The sequence below is a fragment of the Ctenopharyngodon idella genome, chromosome 3, assembly GCF_019924925.1.
Source record: "Ctenopharyngodon idella isolate HZGC_01 chromosome 3, HZGC01, whole genome shotgun sequence".
Classification (NCBI taxonomy): Eukaryota; Metazoa; Chordata; class Actinopteri; order Cypriniformes; family Xenocyprididae; genus Ctenopharyngodon; species Ctenopharyngodon idella.
This window is the reverse complement of record NC_067222.1, coordinates 37453346-37473807: the sequence shown is the minus strand read 5'-3', so window position 1 is coordinate 37473807 and position 20462 is coordinate 37453346. Positions and strand designations below refer to the sequence as shown.

General features: G+C 34.7%; 2 protein-coding genes across 3 annotated transcripts in view; both read right to left on the bottom strand.

Moving 5' to 3' along the window:
• The window catches only part of nsmce1 (NSE1 homolog, SMC5-SMC6 complex component), a 135014-nt gene that overhangs the window by 59412 nt on the left and 55140 nt on the right, over window positions 1-20462 (bottom strand). The window lies entirely within an intron of this gene.
• Window positions 1543-19515, bottom strand: LOC127509188 (UNC93-like protein MFSD11). 2 transcript variants are annotated; one of them, XM_051887733.1, is made up of 14 exons: window positions 19281-19515; window positions 18630-18771; window positions 17783-17838; window positions 12158-12265; window positions 11993-12072; window positions 11687-11783; window positions 6469-6527; window positions 6120-6264; window positions 5800-5849; window positions 5574-5639; window positions 5360-5485; window positions 5050-5224; window positions 3787-3922; window positions 1543-2316 (listed from the first exon to the last, which is right to left on the bottom strand). In XM_051887733.1, the coding sequence occupies exons 2-14, from the start codon at window positions 18717-18719 to the stop codon at window positions 2164-2166; spliced, it is 1341 nt and encodes a 446-aa protein (XP_051743693.1). In that variant the 5' UTR covers window positions 18720-18771; window positions 19281-19515; the 3' UTR covers window positions 1543-2163. The 2 variants fall into 2 exon arrangements, with proteins under 2 accessions (XP_051743693.1, XP_051743694.1); XM_051887734.1 differs by lacking the exons at window positions 17783-17838; window positions 19281-19515 and having other exon boundaries at window positions 18630-18898.

Below are 20462 nucleotides of genomic sequence, written 5' to 3'. Positions count from 1 at the left end.
TAATATTGGTTTACAACAAAAGCATCTTTGTGTTGTATGAAGATCTACATAGTCAAGAAGACTTGTTTCTTTAAGACCTTTGCGTAAAGATTCTTGTTTAAACCAGTTCTGCCTGTCTTGTGACAAAGTTCTCAAGCCAAATGAGTGTGGGTTATACTTTCGTTATCTCAACCAGCTTATCTGGTATGTTTTTCTTGTGATGACCACACAGTTAAAGTTCAAAGAATGTTTCACAATAAAAACACAGAGGGTATATACAGTATAAAATCATTTTAAAGAAGAAATCTGAAAGCAGATTGATGTCATATTCAGAGCTATAAAAATCACACAGCAGGACCCTGAGAGAAATGCTTTCTTAACTCAACTGAAATGATACAGCTCCTCTTTGTGTGGAATTTCCATTTCCTATATATAAATATATATCAGGGTCAGAAATTAACTTTTCCAGGGGCAATATTTGCCCCAGGGCCACTTTTTACATTTGTAAGGACAATTTTTATAATTACCTTAATAAATGTGTCTGTGTTGTTGTTTTTTTATTTTAGATACTTAAATTTAACCAGTTTCTTTAAATCAATCACAATAATGATTATTTCTATGTTGATATTAGTAATGCTGATTAATAGAAAGCAAGCCACATTCTGGCTATACAGACGAAACAAGCTAAGAACCGTTTTTTACAGATTAGAAAATCAAGACTTCACATTGGTTATTTCAGTAGCAAAAAACTAATTATTTAAACTGGGAATAATTAAATTACATAAAGAAAGCAAGCAAGGAACACTGACTACAGTGGTTCAACCTTAATGTTTTGTGCGCCAAAAAAAACAAAATAACAACTTTAACAATATCTAGTGATGGGCGATTTCAAAACACTGCTTCATGAAGCTTTGAAGCTTTACAATCTTTTGTTTTGAATCAGTGGTTCGGAGCTCCCCCCAGTGGTAAACCATTGAAATTTTGAAACACTTATGACATGAAGCCTTGTTTTTCTGAAATCACGTGACTTTGGCAGTTTGATACAGGCTCTGAACCACTGATTTGAAACAAAAGATTCGTAAAGCTTCACGAAGCAGTGTTTTGAAATCGCCCATCACTAGATATTGTTGAATAAAGTCATTATTTTGTTTTTTTGGTGCACAAAAAGTATTCTCGTCACTTTATAACATTAAGGTTGAACCTGTGTAGTCACATGAACTGTTTTAAATATGTCTTTAGTAGCTTTCTGGGTGTTTGAAAGTGTTAATTATCTTGCTGGCAATGGAGGCCTCACTGAGCCATCGGATTTCATCAAAAATATCTTAATTTGTGTTCTGAAGATGAACAAAGGTCTTACGGGTGTGGAACAACATAAGAGTGAGTAATTAATGGCAGAATTTTCATTTTTGGGTGAACTAACCCTTTAAATTTGGGGGCATTTTTGTTCATTTTGGTGGCATTTTTGCCCCAAAGTCCACGCTAAATTCTGACCCTGATATATATGAAATGTCTAATTATAATATATATATATATATATATATATATATATATATATATATATATATATATATATATATATCAGTAAAGTATCACCTGATTGTCAACAACATCATTTTACATGAATCTTAAAGATGCACTCAGTATTTTTTCCTCATTATGTTTTTGCTTTACACATAATGCACATCACCTCATGAGGGTGGCCATGCTGAAATCACATGACCAGCTGAATACTAGTTTTATCTTGTTCCACAGAAAAATCAGTGAGTCAAGACCTTTTGCATGATGCTGCAATTACACTACTAGGTGTCAGTATAACTTGAAGATGACTGCCATGTCAGCCAACACAACAGAAACAAAACCTTACTGAGTGCACCTTTAATGTATGTAATATCATTTGAAGTGTAATTTTACCGTAATACAATTCCATTACAGATTTGGGATATTGTAATGCAATTCCAACTAACAATATCCTATCAAAGTATGTATAGAGAAATTAAAAATAACAATATTAATTCCATATGTATTTTAAGGTCCCAAAAAAAAAAAAAAAAAACACACACAAAAGGCACCTTCTCATAAATCCAGAGCAGTGCTGTACACTTATAATTCAATCTTAATTACAACAAACAAATAGTGCAAGTAGTACAAATGCTTACTGAAATGTGTCCTGGTCGAGGCTCCAAACTAATACTCCTGCGTATCAGCTGACATATTCTGCATCCTCTCCACCATGAAAAAACAGAGTGTTCCTATGAATCCCATGATGACCATAACAAGGAGCTGCCAGGTCAGCAGTATATAACCACTGTAGAAGAACGCCACAGCTGCAAAAATAGACTGAGAAAGGGGGTGTATTATTGACACACTGAATCAATTTCACATCGAAATCACCTAATTTACTGGACACTGGAAATTTAAATGCATTTTATTCATTAAGAAAGTTAAGGGATATATCCACCAAAGTTATGGGATAAATAAATAGAAGTGCATGATTTAAATGAAGTGCAATTTTCCCGCTCAAACTTTCAGATAATTATTTTAATGTCTAAAAACTAATCAGATATTCTACTGACGTAAACCAGCAGTACTTAAATGCTCAAAATACCATGTCTAATCGCATCAGACTACCATCTTCCACGCGTGTAGAATGTCAGCTATGCATTAAATCTTATGATTAGATGCACAAAAATACATACAGTAGATGCACACAAATGTGCTTGTCATGATTATGCTTAGTTTCACCCTTATGAACTCTTTGTTTATCTTCAGTCACATGTCTCGTTTGTTCTCAGTTTCCTGCCACTTGTTTGTCTAGTAGGTTACTCATTACTTTCTAGTTTGTTACTATGGTTACTCATCAGCTCCCTCATTTGTATCACCTGTGTTTATCCAATCGTCTTTGTGTTCTCTCTGTATATGATCTGCCTGTGTTTTAGCTCTCATGGTCGGTTCTCGTTAATGTTAGTTCTGAGTTTGGTTTAGGTTTTCCTTGTATTATTAAAGTCTGTTTGAATTTATCTTCTTCGTCTTGCCTTCTGCCTGCACCACGCTTGGGAAACATGACAGCATGTAAATTTGATTTTTTTCATGTTTGTTTTTTTATTTATATATTTTATTTATTTATATGAACACACACACACACACAGCTTTGGGGTTGGTAAAATGTTTTAAATGTTTTTGAAAAAAGTCTCTTATATTCACCAAGGCTGATTTATTTATTTATTTATTTTTGTAAATGTGTAATATGGTTAATTATTACTACAATATTATAATAATTAATTGTAGTTGATCATTACTACAATATTATAAGAACTGTTTTCTAATTTAATATATTTTAAAATGTAATTTATTCTTGATGTCAAAGCTGAATTTTCAGCATCATTACTCCAGTCTTCAGGGTCACATGATCCTTCAGAAATCGTTCTGATATGATGATTTGATGCTCAAGAAACATTTATTATTATTATCAAAGTTTTTTTTTTCCCTTTTTTTTTTTTTCTGGAGTCTTTGATGAATATAAACAGAAGTCTTTTGTAACATTATAAATGTCTTTACTGTCACTTTTGATCAATTTAATGTGTCCTTGCTGAATAAAACTAATAATTTCTTTAAAAAAAAAAAAAAAAATCTTACTGCCTCCAAATTTTTGAACGATCGTATGTTTACACAGTTTATATTGCCCCATTTGGTAAGCCACATTACGAAGCAAAACTGCAAACAGGCTTGTGTCTTCTTTGATTCAATAGCAGAACTTGTTGATGTGAATCTTAGCAAAATACAATGTGAATAAATGCAAAATGTCTTTACCTGTATGAACTTAAATATAGCAAAGGCTGGTGCACTCTGCTCAGCATACGCCCGGCCCAGAATGCTGTAGAGTTGAGTGTTGAAACAGCTGTCTCCAAGACCCAGCAAGAAGCTGCACAGCAGGGCTATGGACACGCTACAAGAGTGAATAAAGTGTACACACAGACACAGACATCAACACACTTTCACCATGTCAATACCAGAAGCGAGCAGCGCAAAGTGACTAAAGACAATAATTATAATCAGTGATTTTTATCCACACTGGATGTGGTGCGATGCGACAGGACAAATTCCCGGATTGTAAACTGATGCCCTGGTCCATTTATGTCGTACTTTAAAGGGTTGGTTCACCCAAAAATGACTTATTCACCCTCATGGTCTTTCCACACCCGTAAGACCTTCGTTCATCTTCGGAACACAAATTAAGATATTTTTGATGAAATACGATGGCTCAGTGAGGCCTTCATTGACAGCAATGACATTTCCTCTCTCAAGATCCATTAATGTACTAAAAACATATTTAAATCAGTTCATGTGAGTACAGTGGTTCAATATTAATATTATAAAGCGACGAGAATTTTTTTGTTGCGCCAAAAAAAACAAAATAATGACTTATATAGTGATGGCCGATTTCAAGACACTGCTTCATGAAGCTTCGGAGCGTTATAAATCTTTTGTGTCGAATCAGCGGTTCGGAGCGCCAAAGTCACGTGATTTCAGCAGTTTGGCAGTTTGACACGCGATCCGAATCATGATTCGACACGCTGATTCATAATGCTGATTCATAATGCTCCGAAGCTTCATGAAGCAGTGTTTTGAAATCGGCCATCACTAAATAAGTCGTTATTTTGTGAGGGTGAGTAATAAATGACATTATTTTCATTTTTGGGTGAACTAACCCTTTAAGTGCTCACACTAGTTGATACAAAGGACAAATTGATTTTAACGGTTGTTTGGTTGCATCCATGAGATGCAACCAAAGGAGAAGAAGGAATTTTTACAGGAATTGGCATTCTGTGCCACTATAAAAGGCAGAGAGCCAACCGCCATTCACACGCTCAAACACGGTTGCCACAGCTGTTTTTTTTTCTCCTTGCCGATCTCCCGTGCCCTCCCTGCAGTATGCCCCACACTTTGAGAACCACTGCCCTAACCCAACCCTTCACCCTAAACTTATCCAATGAAATTGGCTGCAGGGCAAGCTTTGCGCAGAACTGGTTTGGGAGGAAAAAATCATGCCACTTATATTACATATTGTTATACCTTGGTGCCAGATATGGTTTATGCTGTGAGCTTGTTTGAAGAACCACAGGTGCATCATCTGGTATGTTGAGGAATATCAGGTAGAAGGCCACAAAGTGCACAACCATCCCTAAGAAGACAACTGAAGTGCGCCTGAAACGGTTATTCTTCAATACAAGGCCAAACAATCCTCCCCCTGCAGACAAAAGACAACATCTAATCAAGCTTCAATCTTATAAAAGTATCTGCCTATCTTGTCATTGGACGACCATCATACCAAAATGCAATGTTAATCAAAGTAGATGTCTCTTCATACCAAAAGTGCACTTACCAATTATTTCTCCGATTCCAACCACAATGCCTGAAATGCCGATTAAGCCTTTTGCTGCATCGCCAAAGTGTGTCGTAGCTCCAATGCAGGTTCCGTAAACGCCACTGTAAAATGACAGCTCCAAACCTTCAATGAGACAACAGGAGTCCAAACATATTCATCAAGCTCAAATGCTCATGGCATTAATGGATGTTTCCTTTAGTGATGTCCTTACCACTGTAAGCCATGCAGAAACTTAATAACAGTATGGTTTTTGATTTGAAGATTTCCACAATTGTCTCTAAATGAAAACAGACAAAAATAAATAAATAAATAACTGATGAACCACTACAAAATTAGACCAATCTGACATTTTATTTAAAATAATTCTTCAATTAAATAATTTTATAACAAATAGCAGATCATGTAACAAACAAGGGAATTAAGCTGTATAAACTTACTAAACTCTGTTTTAGCTTCCGACACAGCAGATGTTGCTCTTTGTTTATATCTAAAATAACATTACACAACAAATTATATAAGCTGCCAATGAGAAATCAAAACAATAAGTAGCAACTGATTTTTTGTTTGTTTGTTTCTGTGAAAATTAGGAATACCATAAAATGTACCATATTTTTTGTGGTGGGTACATTAAAAATATCAGCAAGACAAGTATTATTCTGGCCAGAAACCTTATTGTTGGATCTGTGAAAGAGACTAGTTGACAAGTGGAAACTCTCATTCATCATTACAGTTCACTTGAATGAAAGTGTGAACTTACATTAATCTTGCCGATAACAGAGACTGGCCCTCCTCTTCAGAGAGAGCCTCTTCCAGCTGACAGACCTTCCTCAAGGCAAGAAAACTTAGTGTCCCGAGTGCTGAGATAACCAGCAGAGCCGTAAACATGATCTTTCTGTCTTTATCTGTTAAAAAAAAAAAAAAAAAAAGTGATAGAAACAAACCCAAAAATGTATAAATGTGAAAATAAAATCTCATTTTTGAAATACTGTCATTTGAGAGTAAGTAAATAGACAGGATATATTGTGTTTAGTAGCGATTAAATAAGTGCTGATTAGAAAATAAAAGAGTGAACACAATTAAATATGATTTTCAAACCATCATGTTACCTGAAATTTCAGTTTTTCCTTTCCAATCAAAATAAACGTACAGATTGCCAAACAACATACTGAAAAGAAAACACAAATAGAGCTTTTCATATAGGAATCATTGACAGTTTTTAAACAACTGGTTAAAACATTTTGTAACACAATTGGTATTACTGATTTGGTTAGTATGTTTGCATAACAGTATGTTTCCAATATGACTTTCTTTCTTCAGTTAAACACAAAAGGAGATCTTACATAGAATGTCCATGCTGCCATTTTCCATATAATGAGGAAATATATAAATAATATAAACAACTTGAAATATAGAATAGTATAGAGTGGACTGTATTTATGATGTTCTTCTGTCATTTTAGAGCTTGCCAGTTTAAATTCATTTTCATTTTATATGGACAAGATTTGAGGTTCTGCCTAACATCTCATTTTTGTGTTCTTTCGCAGAAGAAAGAAAATAATATGAAAGAACTATTTTTAGGTGAACTATCCCTTTAAGTCATGCATATAGTTATTAATATAAATGCTGCTGATAAATGCTGCTCTGAAGGTGATGATACACAGGGCAACTTTTTGAGCAATGTTGCTGGGCAGTGTTGCCGAAAGATGTTGCTTGGGCACTTTCCCAATCTGTTCCCAAATCTGTTGCCCATTCATAATGGGAAAGTGCCCAAGCAACATCGCTTGGCAAAATTGCCCAGCAACATTGCTCAAAAAGTTGCCCTGTGTATCATCACCTTGAGTCATAGCACAAGCGCAAACCCCTTTTTTTGGTGTTAAAAAACTACTGTCAGGATTTAATAAAGACAAGCAGTGAAAAAAATAACTATGAAAAGGTGTGGACAATTATTTTTGCTGGCTGACCTTATTGCATATTAATTTGCAGGAGTTTCTCTTTGTAACATGTATGTTCTGTTTTGGTTTAGTTTCATTGTGTTTTGGTTCTGTTTTCCCTCTTCTAGGTTGCCTGTGTTCCCTAGTTAGTTTCCTTGGTTGTTAATCAGTTCTACGCAACTTTATCTGTTCAGTTCATTACTCTCCCTTGTATTTAAGCCCTCAGTTTCTTTTGCTTCATTGTCTGGTAGTGTTTATGTTAAGGGTGGTTATTTCCTTAGCTTTTCCACATGATTCTCCTACGTGTTCCTAGTGGAAAGAATTAGATTGCTTTTGTTATCATTTGTGATTGTGCGCTTACTACAGCCTACATAGTGCCTGACACCCTTTCAGATGCAAAATTTATGGGAGGAGAGTATAAATCCTGCAACGCGATTTACTGAGGCTGAGAGAATTTTCTCCACTCCAACCCCACACATGACATGTGGACATATATATATATATATATATATATATATATAAACACACAAACATGTGTGTGTGTGTGTATATGCGTATGTATGTAACGCTGTGTTCAGGCAGGAAGATGAAGACGGATGAATCAATCCAAAATAATCCAAGTTTAATTACAACAAGCCAGTGTTGCCAACTGCTTTCAATTAAAAGTAGCTAAAACTGGTAGCTAAATGTCACTAGATGACATCATAATGGCAAATTCATTGATCTATATAAACATAAATATAGATCAGTGGGCAAAATAAGAATCTAGATAAGGTTTGTCCAAGAAGTTGCTAGATTTGTCCCTAAACTTTTGAAAAAAGTCTCAAAAGGGGTGTTGAATTCACTAAATCTAGTGACAAAATCCCCAAATTGGCAACAAGCAGATAGGCAGGGTGAACACAACTTAACGCAACATAGATCGGACAGAGACTGAAACTGAAGGTACAACTTAAGTAGTGGACATAATGAGGATGATGACTAACACACAGCTGACACCTGAACTAATAACGATGGTAACCGGGGAGACAGACGAGTGGTGGGAAACAGAACAAAGGAACATGTGACAGATACAAACAAACTGAAAGTCCAATGTGACAATATATATATATATATATATATATATATATTATACAACATCAACATATATATATATATATATATATATATATAAATTGTGGCCACGAATTAAAAAAACGTTCCCACAATTTATTAACTCTCATGTTTTGACTTAAATAAAACAAGGGAACGAATTAGTACAACATGGCCACGATTTAGAAAATTGAGGGAACAATTTATTATTTTGTGCAAAAAGATCAACTAAAAACGATGGAACAAATTAGTAAAACGTGCTGACGTATTACTAAAACCGAGTGCACACTGTATGATTTTGGCCACGATTTGGCCGCCTGCAGTAGCGTGGCCATTGCGTGGGACCCCGCAATTTGCTTATGGCCCCCAATAACGTAAACCCACCCCTGGCCGCCTGAGACAAATTTTGTGAATCCTAAAAGATTACTCTGATCTTAGGCCAAAATCAGAAGTCTTTGATAGCTAGTTTGACATGTCCAATTAATAGGGTTGGGAACTGAGAACCGGTTGTTATCCAGAACCGGTAGTGTTTTTTGAAAAGAACCGTGCAAGATTTCTAAGTTTCGGTTCCGAAAACGGTTCTGGTGTGATGGGTGGGTGAAGTGCAGGGAGCGTATCGTTTAAAAGGGACATCTCACCTCATGAATATTATAGCAATGAATGCACTGAAAAGCCCTCGCACTTCTCATAAATGTCAGATATCGAGAGAGAGAGAGAGAGAGAGAGAGAGAGAGAGAGAGAGAGAGAGAGAGAGAGAGAGATGCAAAAAGCTGCACAATTAATCTTTAAAAGATCGCGTTCTCGATTTCATCACCCACATGATCTAATTCCTAAATGATAACGATTCGCCCATGTATATTAAACCTTTGACAAAAATAAAATCGCAACACAATCTTTTCAACCACACAGTATCATTATTTCTGTGTTACAAATATTCCAATTACACAGAAGTATACAAAAGTTTATTATTCAGATGTTACCAATCAAAATAGACTAAATCACCATTTGAAAGTAACTGGGACTTCAAATAACGACTTTATCGATTGCATTGTTTCAATCGATACAGTCGTTCAATTGTTTCACCTGTCTGGATCTTACATGTGTGTTCAAGCATATTATTTGTGTTGAATTTGTGGTAACACTTTACAATAAGGTTCATTAGTTAAACATTAGTTAATGTATTAACTAACATGAACTAACCATGAGCAATACATTTGTTACTGTATTTACTAATCTTCATTAACGTTAGTAAATGAAAATACAGTTGTTCATTGTTTGTTCATGTTAGTTCACAGTGCATTAACTAATGTTCACAAGATTTTAATAATGTATTCACTGCAAAAAATGCTGTTCTTATTTAGAGTTTTTGTCTTGTTTCTATTCAAAATATCTTAAAGTTCTTAAATCAAGAAGCATTTTCTTGACAAGTAAAAATTATTTTCTTGTTTTCAGGAAAAATAAGTCAAAATTAAGTGAGTTTTTCCTTAAAACAAGCAAAATAATCTGCCAATGGGGTAAGCAAAATAATCTTATTTCAAACCAAAAATAAGTTATATAATCTAGTTTTCGGTTTGGATTAAGATTATTTTGCTTACCCCATTGGCAGATTATTTTGCTTGTTTTAAGGAAAAACTCACTTAATTTTGACTTATTTTTCCTAAAAACAAGAAAATAATTTTTACTTGTCAAGAAAATGCTTCTTGATCTAAGAAATTTTAGATATTTGGACTAGAAACAAGACAAAAATTCTAAGTAAGAACAGCATTTTTTGCAGTGTTAGTAAATGTTGAAATTAACATTAACATAGATTAATAAACGCTGTATAAGAGCAGTTCATTATTAGTTCATGTTAACTAATGTAGTTAACTAATGAACCTTATTGTAAAGTGTTAGCGAATTTGTTAAGATTAGCAGTCTGTTAAATTCATTTTACAAGAATAATAAACACAAAAAGGACTGTTTGAGTTGAGTATTGTGCATTTTTTCCCCTTACTGCTATTTTTTTATTGGTTGTTTAATTATTTTAACGGAACCGGAATCGTTAGGCGGAACCAGAATCGGAACCGGAAAATTTCTTAAGATTCCCAACGCTACTGATTAATGACCATTGCAATCAAATTGAAATTCTGCCAGTGTCAGAAGTTTTGAGGTGCAGTCCTGTAGTGTGGCTTCTCTTACAACCATCATGAAAAAAAATAGCAAACCACCATTTGCTCCGTACACACTTCTTCGTTTTTTTCCAGTTTTCAAGTAAAGCCATGATCAGAATTAACTCTAGAGATTGTTTATGTTTGTTAGCCACCGTTTCAATCCCACATGTAAATGTTCTTTAATTTGTGCATTATCAGTAAATCACCTGCAGATCTTTACACTCCCATCAGCTCTTGTATGCGATTGCCGTTTTATGCTAATTTGCCCTGTTTAGTGAATCTTACGGTGGCTGAGAGAGCTCAACGCGCTGCAAATGAAGAAAACACCAGCAAATAAAGAAAACATCTTCATCAGTTTGACAACACATGCGCTGCAAAAGTTCACAACACATGCAAATAGACAAACGCGCTGCAAATGGCACCTACCAGGCCCAGCGATCTCAAGCCCCTTCTGCGATGATCTGAATGATGATGATGATGATTAGGCTACTTTTAGAATTAAATTAATAATTTAATTTGCCCCGCAATAATCTATAGCACATCACGCATAACCGACACGCTGTAATAAGATTAGAACTCCTCATTAAAAAAAAAACAACTTGTAACACCTACATCTCTTCTCATTTTTTTCAATACGTATGGGCCACAAGAGAAATATTAAGAAATAAATTAAGGTTAAATAGTGTTATCGGAACATGTTGAAGTAGAGCTCTCATCGCTGAGTTTTTAGTTTCACTTTCTGCAGTGAATAATTGACTGGGATTTGAGACATAAAATCAAGTAAATTATTAAAATAATATAAAAATATTATAAAAATATAATATTTATTATTAATAATTTATTAATAATATTTTTTTAATGCAAAATAATACCCCCCAAATGTGTTGTGAACATTTGCAGCGCATGTGTTGTCAAACTGATGAAGATGTTTTCTTTATTTGCTGGTGTTTTTTTTCTATTTGCATGTGTTTTCTTCATTTGCAGCGCATTGAGCTCTCTCGGCCACCGTAGAATCTAGCCCTTAATATTCCATATTAGTTTAATCACAGATGATTAAGGGTGATATGTTAGTGTGAATCTCAGATTATAATTTCGGGACAACTGTGCATCAGGCTGAGTTCTCTGTAAATGTTTGCTGCTATCTCTCCCAGTACCTGCACTGCAGTAAAGCCCAAAATAATCCTGTGTTCCTGTTGATGGTAGAAGCATCAGAGTTCTCCACTAGAAAGTGCCCTTGAGCTGTCCAAAGCACTATAGATAGAAAAAGGGCAGGTTGCACCAACAAGGATTATATTAAAATGAATTGAGCTAATTGAGCTAATACGAGCCGTGTTGCACTACTTAATTATGAATACCTCTTAACAAATGAATGATTAAAAATTTTAACTGTTATTTAATCCATCAAATGATCAAATGAAATACACAATGAATGTGATTGTGTGTTTTAAATATCTACTTACTGGCTGCTCCAATGCCAATTACCACTGATGTAAAATAAAAGGACCATGTGGATGGAATGATGAATACAGCTATATAACCACTGAAAAATACACAAAAGTAAACAATACAGACATTTGCTTGCTGACTACATAATGAACAGTCACAAAAAGATCTGTGATACTTGCCTATAAAGAATTCCACTCAAGAACATTGTAAACCTTGGTCCAATTATTGCAACGATAGTGGGAGCTAACACGTTACAGAATGAAAAAACTCCATATATTATTCCAAGGCTGTGAAAAGAAAAAAGAGTTAATTATATATATGTACACCTAGAGTTTATATTTCTCTTAAATTAAGTTTTTGTGCTGGCAGCACCTTCTGTTTCTAATATTGGAAAATGTCATTTTTATGATCTTTTTTAAGTCAAACTGGTGCCAACCTAATAAATTCAACCACTCTGAATTTATTGAGAAGTGATTACTGGTACCAAAAATACAAGCATTTCTGAGTGTCGGGTATATTCAGTACCTGCTGATAGACTCTGGTTTTTTAAAAGATCTTGTTCGTGTTTGTCTGAGAGTTCACTGAGCATCAAAGGTTTCTATTTACAGTGTTTTTACAAGCGTTGAGCATTGTAACCAATCACAATCATATCTGTTGAACACGTGAATGCAATGGCCTATCAGAGGTGCTCGTCAGTAAGTTACTCACAATCCGCTTAACAACTCTGAAAACGCACAAAGTTTTGTTGTGTTCAACGCTATAAACAAACGGAAAAACAGAGCATTTCTTGTATGAAGATTTAAATCCAAAAGAAAAGGCTTGAAAGACAGCTGTTTTGTCAATTGTTTTAATTTAAAATGTTTGTGATTTTAATAAGAAAAGTATATGTTTAAATGTTTTGCCCCTTGCTTGAGTAACTATATATATATTTCTAGAAGAAATTAATTAATTGTTTAAATTTAGTGTGTTTAAACGCAAATAAGTCTAAGGGCAGTATTTTGATTTTCTGTCGTGATTGTGAAAATGCCACCATTGTAGGTCATTCATGTGTTTTTCGTGGCTCAAAATGAGGTGGAGGTGGTAAAATCCTGATCACAGCAGGAAAAAAAAACACTTTTACAAGCACGCATTTTAGGTATTTTAATATTAAGCGAGTAAGATTTGAATTTTGAGAACACGATCACATGTACAGTGTTTCCCACAGGATTGTGTGTTTTCTCTGTCCCTATAGGGGGGTCCGGGGGCATGCTCCCCCGAAAGAAAATTTTGTACATTTTAAAGATAAATTCATTAATGTGGTGCACTTTGAGAGTTCAAAATTAAGAGCTCCAACCCATGTTCAGTGTGCAAACTGAACAAAGAAAAAGTCTTGTACCTGAACTTTAAAGGGGACTCTATAGGGCTTATGCGCTAGAGATGTGCGGATCAGCTCTAACATCACCCAAATCCGCTGTTTATAAATCATCCACCCTGCCAACTTCCCAAACCTACGATATTCTCTGATTTAGATATCTGCACCTGATCATCACAAAATAATTATTCAAATTCTCAGTGTTAAGCATGATGATATAATAACATATGACACTTAAAATAAAAGTTCTTCTTTGGCAAAATTACATTTCCTTAATAGCCTATAGGCACAGGTTTTCATTACATCATTTTTGAAAAAAAAACTCTTATCAGAATAATTTTTGTTAAAGGAACACTCCACTTTTTTTGAAAATAGGCTTATTTTCCAACTCCCCTAGAGTTAAACAGTTGAGTTTTACTGTTTTCGAATCCATTCAGCCGATCTCTGGGTCTGGCGGTACCACTTTTAGCATAGCTTAGCATAGTTCATTGAATCTGATTAGACCGTTAGCATCTCGCTCAAAAATGACCAAAGAGTTTCGATATTTTTCCTATTTAAAACTTGACTCTTCTGTAGTTACATAGTGTACTAAGACTGACGGAAAATGAAAAGTTGCGATTTTCTAGGCCGATATGGCTAGGGACTATACTCTCATTCTGGCGTAATAATCAAGGAACTTTGCTGCCGTACCATGGGTGCAGCAGGCGCAATGATATTACGCAGCATCTCTCACAAATGTCACAAATGTCTCCATGGTTGCAAGGCACGCTCCCTGTGCAAGCAGGGGGTCACAGGCGCTGTGTGTCGGGAATGTGTGTGTATCACTGTAATAATAAATGCACAAAATTTATTGATATAGACTTCATGTTTAATATGATAGTTTTGTCCTTACATCTTCTATAATACAATATATAGTTAGTCTCGAAAGTATTTACATTAGTCTGTAAATACGTAAATCCGCATTTAGTATTAGATTGTCCTGATGGACTAGAAGTAGAACTTTTGTTCAGCATGCCAGAGGTTCTGGGTTCTAATCCGCCCCCGTGTTATTTATTTTATTTTTTTCTCATTAAAACCAAAGATGTTCATCAGTGATTGTTTATCAAGAGCAGAGACACGTTTATGTGCATTTTGTTTGTGATTTCACAGGAACGAATAGAGTCTGCGGCCGCGACATCGATAGATTGAAGCGCTCGTCCGTGTGAAGACTGCGCACTGTGCACGAGCGCAAAGAGAAAACTGTTGCGACACTGATAACAGCGGCAACGAGCACTCAACGTGATTTCCAAAACGACACATCCCAGCGCCAGATCGCCTATTATTTAACACAAACGAACGAATTGTTAATAAACTAGAGATGTTTCTTTTGTATTAGTATACATCCGTGCCACGAGATGTTTCAAAAAGTGGTGGGGACAATATCAACCCTGGCAAAAAGTGGTGGGGACATGTCCCACCTGCAAATTACGCCTATGCTCTAGGCATATGCTTTCCTTGATTGGTTTTCCCTGAATTGAAATGCGTTGTCGTTGAAAACGAAAGTAAAAGAGTGATGCACATTCCTTGCGTTTTACCAAATGAGAGTTTCATTATTAAAATCAGCACATTAATGATTTATCTCTCATCCCATCATCGACCCACCCGCAATTATTTGGAGTGTTATCTTGTATTACTTGGCCGGCCGACCCAGCGGATTATTTGATGCGGATATAACCGTGATCCGCGCATCACTTTCGTGTGCTCTCACAGAATGTCCTGAGCGGCTCCGTTCAAGGCCAGCAAGTTATAGGGCCGGAGTGAAAGCGATCTTTTCGGCAGGAAACCCAATTTTCTGCAGTGGGGATGGGCAGAACGGTTTGAGAATGGACACAGGCCAGGAAGCCACAACGGAACCGTGGTAAAGGAGTATCTGAGCATGTGACTGCCTGTCTGAGTTTTGTCAACACTCGACAGCCAGAGGCTGTGTCATGAGAAATCGAGTCCCCCCTAATCGGGTCTCCTTTAGGACCCAGGCAGTAATGCCTGATCAAAAGTTGTTATCATAACCTATTTCACTATTGTATGAAGTTTATTACATTAAGTGCACAAACAACATGCTTGAAATATAAAATGAATGCCTATATTGCATAATAAAACAAACTGGAAACACAACCATGACTAAAAATGTATTTTTTTATAAGGATAAGGATTGTTGCAACAAACTGTTCTGTAAAAGTAATTTAGTATTAATTTTACGCAATAATAGCAATAGGGTTTAGTATATAATATTACTATTATAAATAAATGCAAAGTACACACAAACATCATTCATTTGAAACATGTCATTGGGAACTATATCGGAAGCAGTTAAATAAACCATGTAATTTAAAAGACATTAATGGTTATAATAACGCATTTTAAACAATATAAATCACAACCAAATTATAATCAGGCGCTAAAAATACTACCCATTTAAAGTCTGTTGAACCAATGGGATCGTAAAAATGTCGTAAAGGAGACCCGATTCCTGGGGGGACTCGATTTCTCACCACAGCGGCATGAAATTTGACGGAGGCGGCCGCCTCGTAATTCTCTATGCAGGAAAACCTCTACAAAGAGAATCACAATGCTGAAAAAGCATTTTCAGGAACGAATTTTGGATTTGAAATAAAAATAATGAATAAAAATATTGCATTAGTGTTATACAGCCACGAATCAGCTGCACACTGCAAATGCGTCATATGAGAAAGCACAATGAGCCCATGCTGCTTCTGCACCGCATACGCACTGCAATTCATACTGCATACACACTGTAAACGGTGTATGTGTGAACCTGGCATTAGGGATTATAAAGGGAGGCTCTTCTCTTGCTTTCTGTTTATTACCCATTCACAATCTGGATACAAGTTTAGTTGTTCACGCTGATAAGTACACTGCAAAGTTTCTGGATTGACAACCATATTAATTGAATCTGAAACCGCGATGATTGACAGTGATAACCAACGTAAGAGATAAACCAGGACAAAAAATGTTTAAAGTACTTAATTTAACAGTTTTTGCTCTGGTACAGAAATTGGTACTGAGAACTACAAAATTTTACTGGTATTGTTACCGACTAGGGGTGAATTAAGAGTGATTGGGACAGTTTTTGAATTTCTGCCTTGTGCCGCCTTGTCATAAATGAAATACATCAGCTCAACACATGATACATTTCTGTAATACTGAAGATGTTAACTATCCATTTGAGGAGGAAACAATGGTATATTATAATGAAAGGATGTGTGACATACACTTTTCTGTAAACTGAGCAAAAAAAATTTTTTGTTGGTAACATTTGGGTGATTGGGACACAACGTTTGGGTGATTGGGACAGCACATCTTTCCATTGATTTAGGGTAGTGTAAGAATATTTACTGTATTGCACGTGTTAGTTCATACTTTGATATAATTTTATATGCAATATTTCCTTTTCTGTTCATCATCATTAAGAGTCCATGTTTATGTTTGTTCAACTTTATTTCTCAGTTCATAAATCCATCCACAAAAGAAGGCTTGAAGTCCAAAAGTCATTGAAAACATTTAAAAATCAAGTAAACAAGTTAAAAAAAAAAAAAATGCTATAGGTCCAAAATTCTTTTATTACTGCAACAATAAAATTATTACTACAAACAATACAAAATAAAAAGAGTTTAACTATAATGTTTATATTTTCAGAATTTGGTTGTTTTACTTTAGTAAAATCTAGCTAGTTCATGAATATTTTAGTGGCTGATTAGGGCTTGCACGTGGTTGGGAACACTGATTTAGAGCATATAGAGCATATACAATGGTTCTCTATTGCAAGGCTAATAATTTTCTTAATTAGCAAAGCATTTAAGCACTGTCCCAATCACCCAAAATTAGGTTGTTTTTATTTTGTCCCATCCACCCAAACACAATTTGGGTGGATGGGACAAAATAAAAACAACCTAATTCTGAAAATAGAAACATGATATTAACAATTTTTTTTACTTATTTTGTAGCAGTAGTGCATCATATTCATGTTTCTATCAAAAGTTTGTACAATATAGTAGCTATGACAATTTTAGGACCTTATTATTAAAACTACGAAAAGCTTATGTCATTTTCCTCAGTTCATGCATTTCACGGTCAACTTCCTGTTTGATGCATGCCCCGCCCACCTACATGATGGTAGACCAATCAGGGCATCCCATTTTAATGATGTGGTCTCACAGCTAGGGCTCAGCAAAAAAGTTTTTATTTTCACTCATCAGGTGAGAAAATAAATTCTATAGAGTTATACTGTCCCATTTGACCTTATGTCCTAATCACCCTTAATTCACCCTACTGAAATCTTAGTACAGTGACAACCGTTAAATTAGACTGAAACAAAGATGCTTTACAGTGCAGTACATATATGAAAAAAATTCATATATGTAGTAAAAAAGTGAAGGACTGGGGGAATAAATCTTACCTGTGATACCCACTCCCAGTGAAGTTAGTGCTATTTAAGCTTTTCACCACTGTTTGCTAAAAGGAAATAAATAAACAAATAATTTTTTGCTGTTCACCTAAATAGCACTGTACAGTAGACAAATTAATTTTTAAAACTTTAAAAATAAAATTTAATGTAGTCTGTCAATCAATGTGAAGTCTGCATGTATTAAAATAATAAAAGAATTAGAAAAAAAATACTGCTTAAAAATATTTGTAGGCTACATGTACCATGTCAGCTATACCCTTATTGTGAATATTTTAAAGATGGTTAATTTTGCACTAAAACTTTCAACACTTTGTTGAATCTTATGAAGACATTCTTTCATGGTTAAATTGAGTTTGTGGGTTTTTCTGTGTGGAGTGACTGAGAGGTTAACATGAGTCCACCTTGACATTTGAATTTGTTCCTCCCATTAGTCATGCAGGATAATTCATTGACTGATGGGGGAAATCAAAAACACGAGATGCGCCTGACCCGGATTTACCTCAACAATAGACTGATACAGTTTGCAGTTTTACTGAATGTCATTTTTCACAACATAAAATACTGACATAAAGCTGAAAACTTGCCTTACAACAATGAATTATGGTACCATGCTATTGTTAGGCTAATGCAGTAAAACTGTGTAAATAAAATGATAGAAAGATTATGTCTGAAGGACATTTTAAAGTGGTAAAATAACTAGAGTTTGCTGTATTTTGGTAGAAAATATTAATAATAAAAACTCAATTTTACAGCTAAAATTTCAGTACAACAAAATTTCATGTCATTGCATCATACATCTTAAACATAGTAGTTTATATATGAATGCAAGATAACTTACTTCAATATTACCACAAGTGGTGAAGGCTGTAAAAATAAACAAAAATCCTATTCCCAAAACAACAACATTATATGTCCTAATGTCCGCCATCCTCAGCTCATGTAAGTCCTCGTGCAAGATGCCAGAGTTTCAGTCAGTCCGCCTTGGTCCATGTAAATAAAAACAACATCGAGGAAAACAAACTTAGATTTTTTTTTTTTTTTTTTTTTTTTGAGTAATTGGTAATCTACTGCATGTTACAGTATTATTGTAGTATTATTGCATTATATCTATAACAGTAACGAATACAAGTTGAGAATACAAGTTGAGAATACAAGTTCGTGGTCACGAAGTGCACGCGCCTCGTGACCCTCAAGAATGAGATGGAAAAGTTGCTGGAATGCAAAATCCATGTGATGGTTTCCGTGGCAACTACTTCACAAGAAACCGTGGGCCATAATGGCGAAATGTTATGATTTGCTTGTATAAATGGATACCGAAATGTTGCTTCAAGATGACCTGATACATTTTCTTTGCATTGTTGTGCTAACTTGATACATTTTCATTTAGTCATTAAGGGCGACCACATAACCTCAGTTACCCAGTTATTCCAGCTAAGCTACAGCAGTGTGCTAGTTACTGTCACTGTTTTACTGCAATAACTTAACTTACCCGATTCACAAAGACAAACTTTAACACCCAGTCGCTGTTGTTGCTGCTACATAGGTCACGCGCGATCTTTAAAACCAGCAGCGATTGACTGTATGTCTGTATGTGCATGAAATTATCTGTTCCGTTTACTTGTTTACATATTTCTTTCAAATGTTGTATATTGTGTAAGTGCTGAAAGATCACCGACCCCTCAAGGTAAGGTAGGGTAAGTTTACGCGTAGATAATCAGTAGATCTGTAAGCACTATTCACAGTGCGCATGTCAATCACGATTATTTGGAAATCATCAAATGTTAACAGGCTACGTCACATCTGGAATAGCCGTTACATTTTCTTCTGTTTATTTATTTATTTATTTATTTATTTTATCGCAACAAAGAATAGCGTACAACATATACAGACAAAAGACAGTTATATTCTAAAAGGGTTAAAATACATGAAATTATAAAAAATTATAGTATTACACCATAAAAGAGTCATACAAGCATCTAAATATTAAGAGTTCTTCGAAGAATTCAAATATAGATTAACCTCAATCTTTAAATAAAAAAATGCTGGGTACATTACTTACTTACAAACTGTATCCAGTTACTGATTCCAGATTGCATGACAGAAATTGTAGTTAGTAATAGGCTACTCATTTTAGGTAACTACTTTTTGATTACTTTTTGATTACTTTTGACCTTAACTTGTTTACAATATATTCCATTCTTTGTTATCCACAACATGAAGTGCATTAAATACTACATTATGTCAGGGTTTCCCAGACTGGGGTTCATAATGGACCTGCAGGGGTTTGTGAGTTTAATGAAAAGCTATTAAGTAATTAAGTAAAATAAAAATTTAACCTTGACCATTGACCTTCTGAATGTATATAAGCAGTAGATTTTTATAGAAAGGAAAATGTAAAATATAACAAAGAAGTAGAATCAATGAATTATAAATAATTTACTGCCATTGTGAGAATAGCATGTAATCAATAGAAAAGTAACTGTAGTCTGATTAATAAAATGTAATATAATCTAATTACAAGTAGGCTACTTAATTATTGGAATCTGATTACATAATCCAGATTAAATGTAATCAGTCACTACCAAACACTAATATATATATATATATTAGTAAATAATTGGGTAATTGTTTCTTTAAAGTGATGACTGACGAAAGGAGAAATTGGGTAAAA

Excerpts from the sequence above, each read along its gene's own strand:
- LOC127509188 (XM_051887733.1), bottom strand. The coding sequence starts at position 18,719 with ATGGCGGACATTAGGACATATAATGTTGTTGTTTTGGGAATAGGATTT. Across the intron at positions 12,073-12,157 it reads TTGAGTGGAATTCTTTATAG|TGGTTATATAGCTGTATTCA; the intron begins GCAAGTATCACA and ends TGTATTTTTCAG. Across the intron at positions 2,317-3,786 it reads CTATATTTAAGTTCATACAG|TCTATTTTTGCAGCTGTGGC; the intron begins GTAAAGACATTT and ends CCCCTTTCTCAG.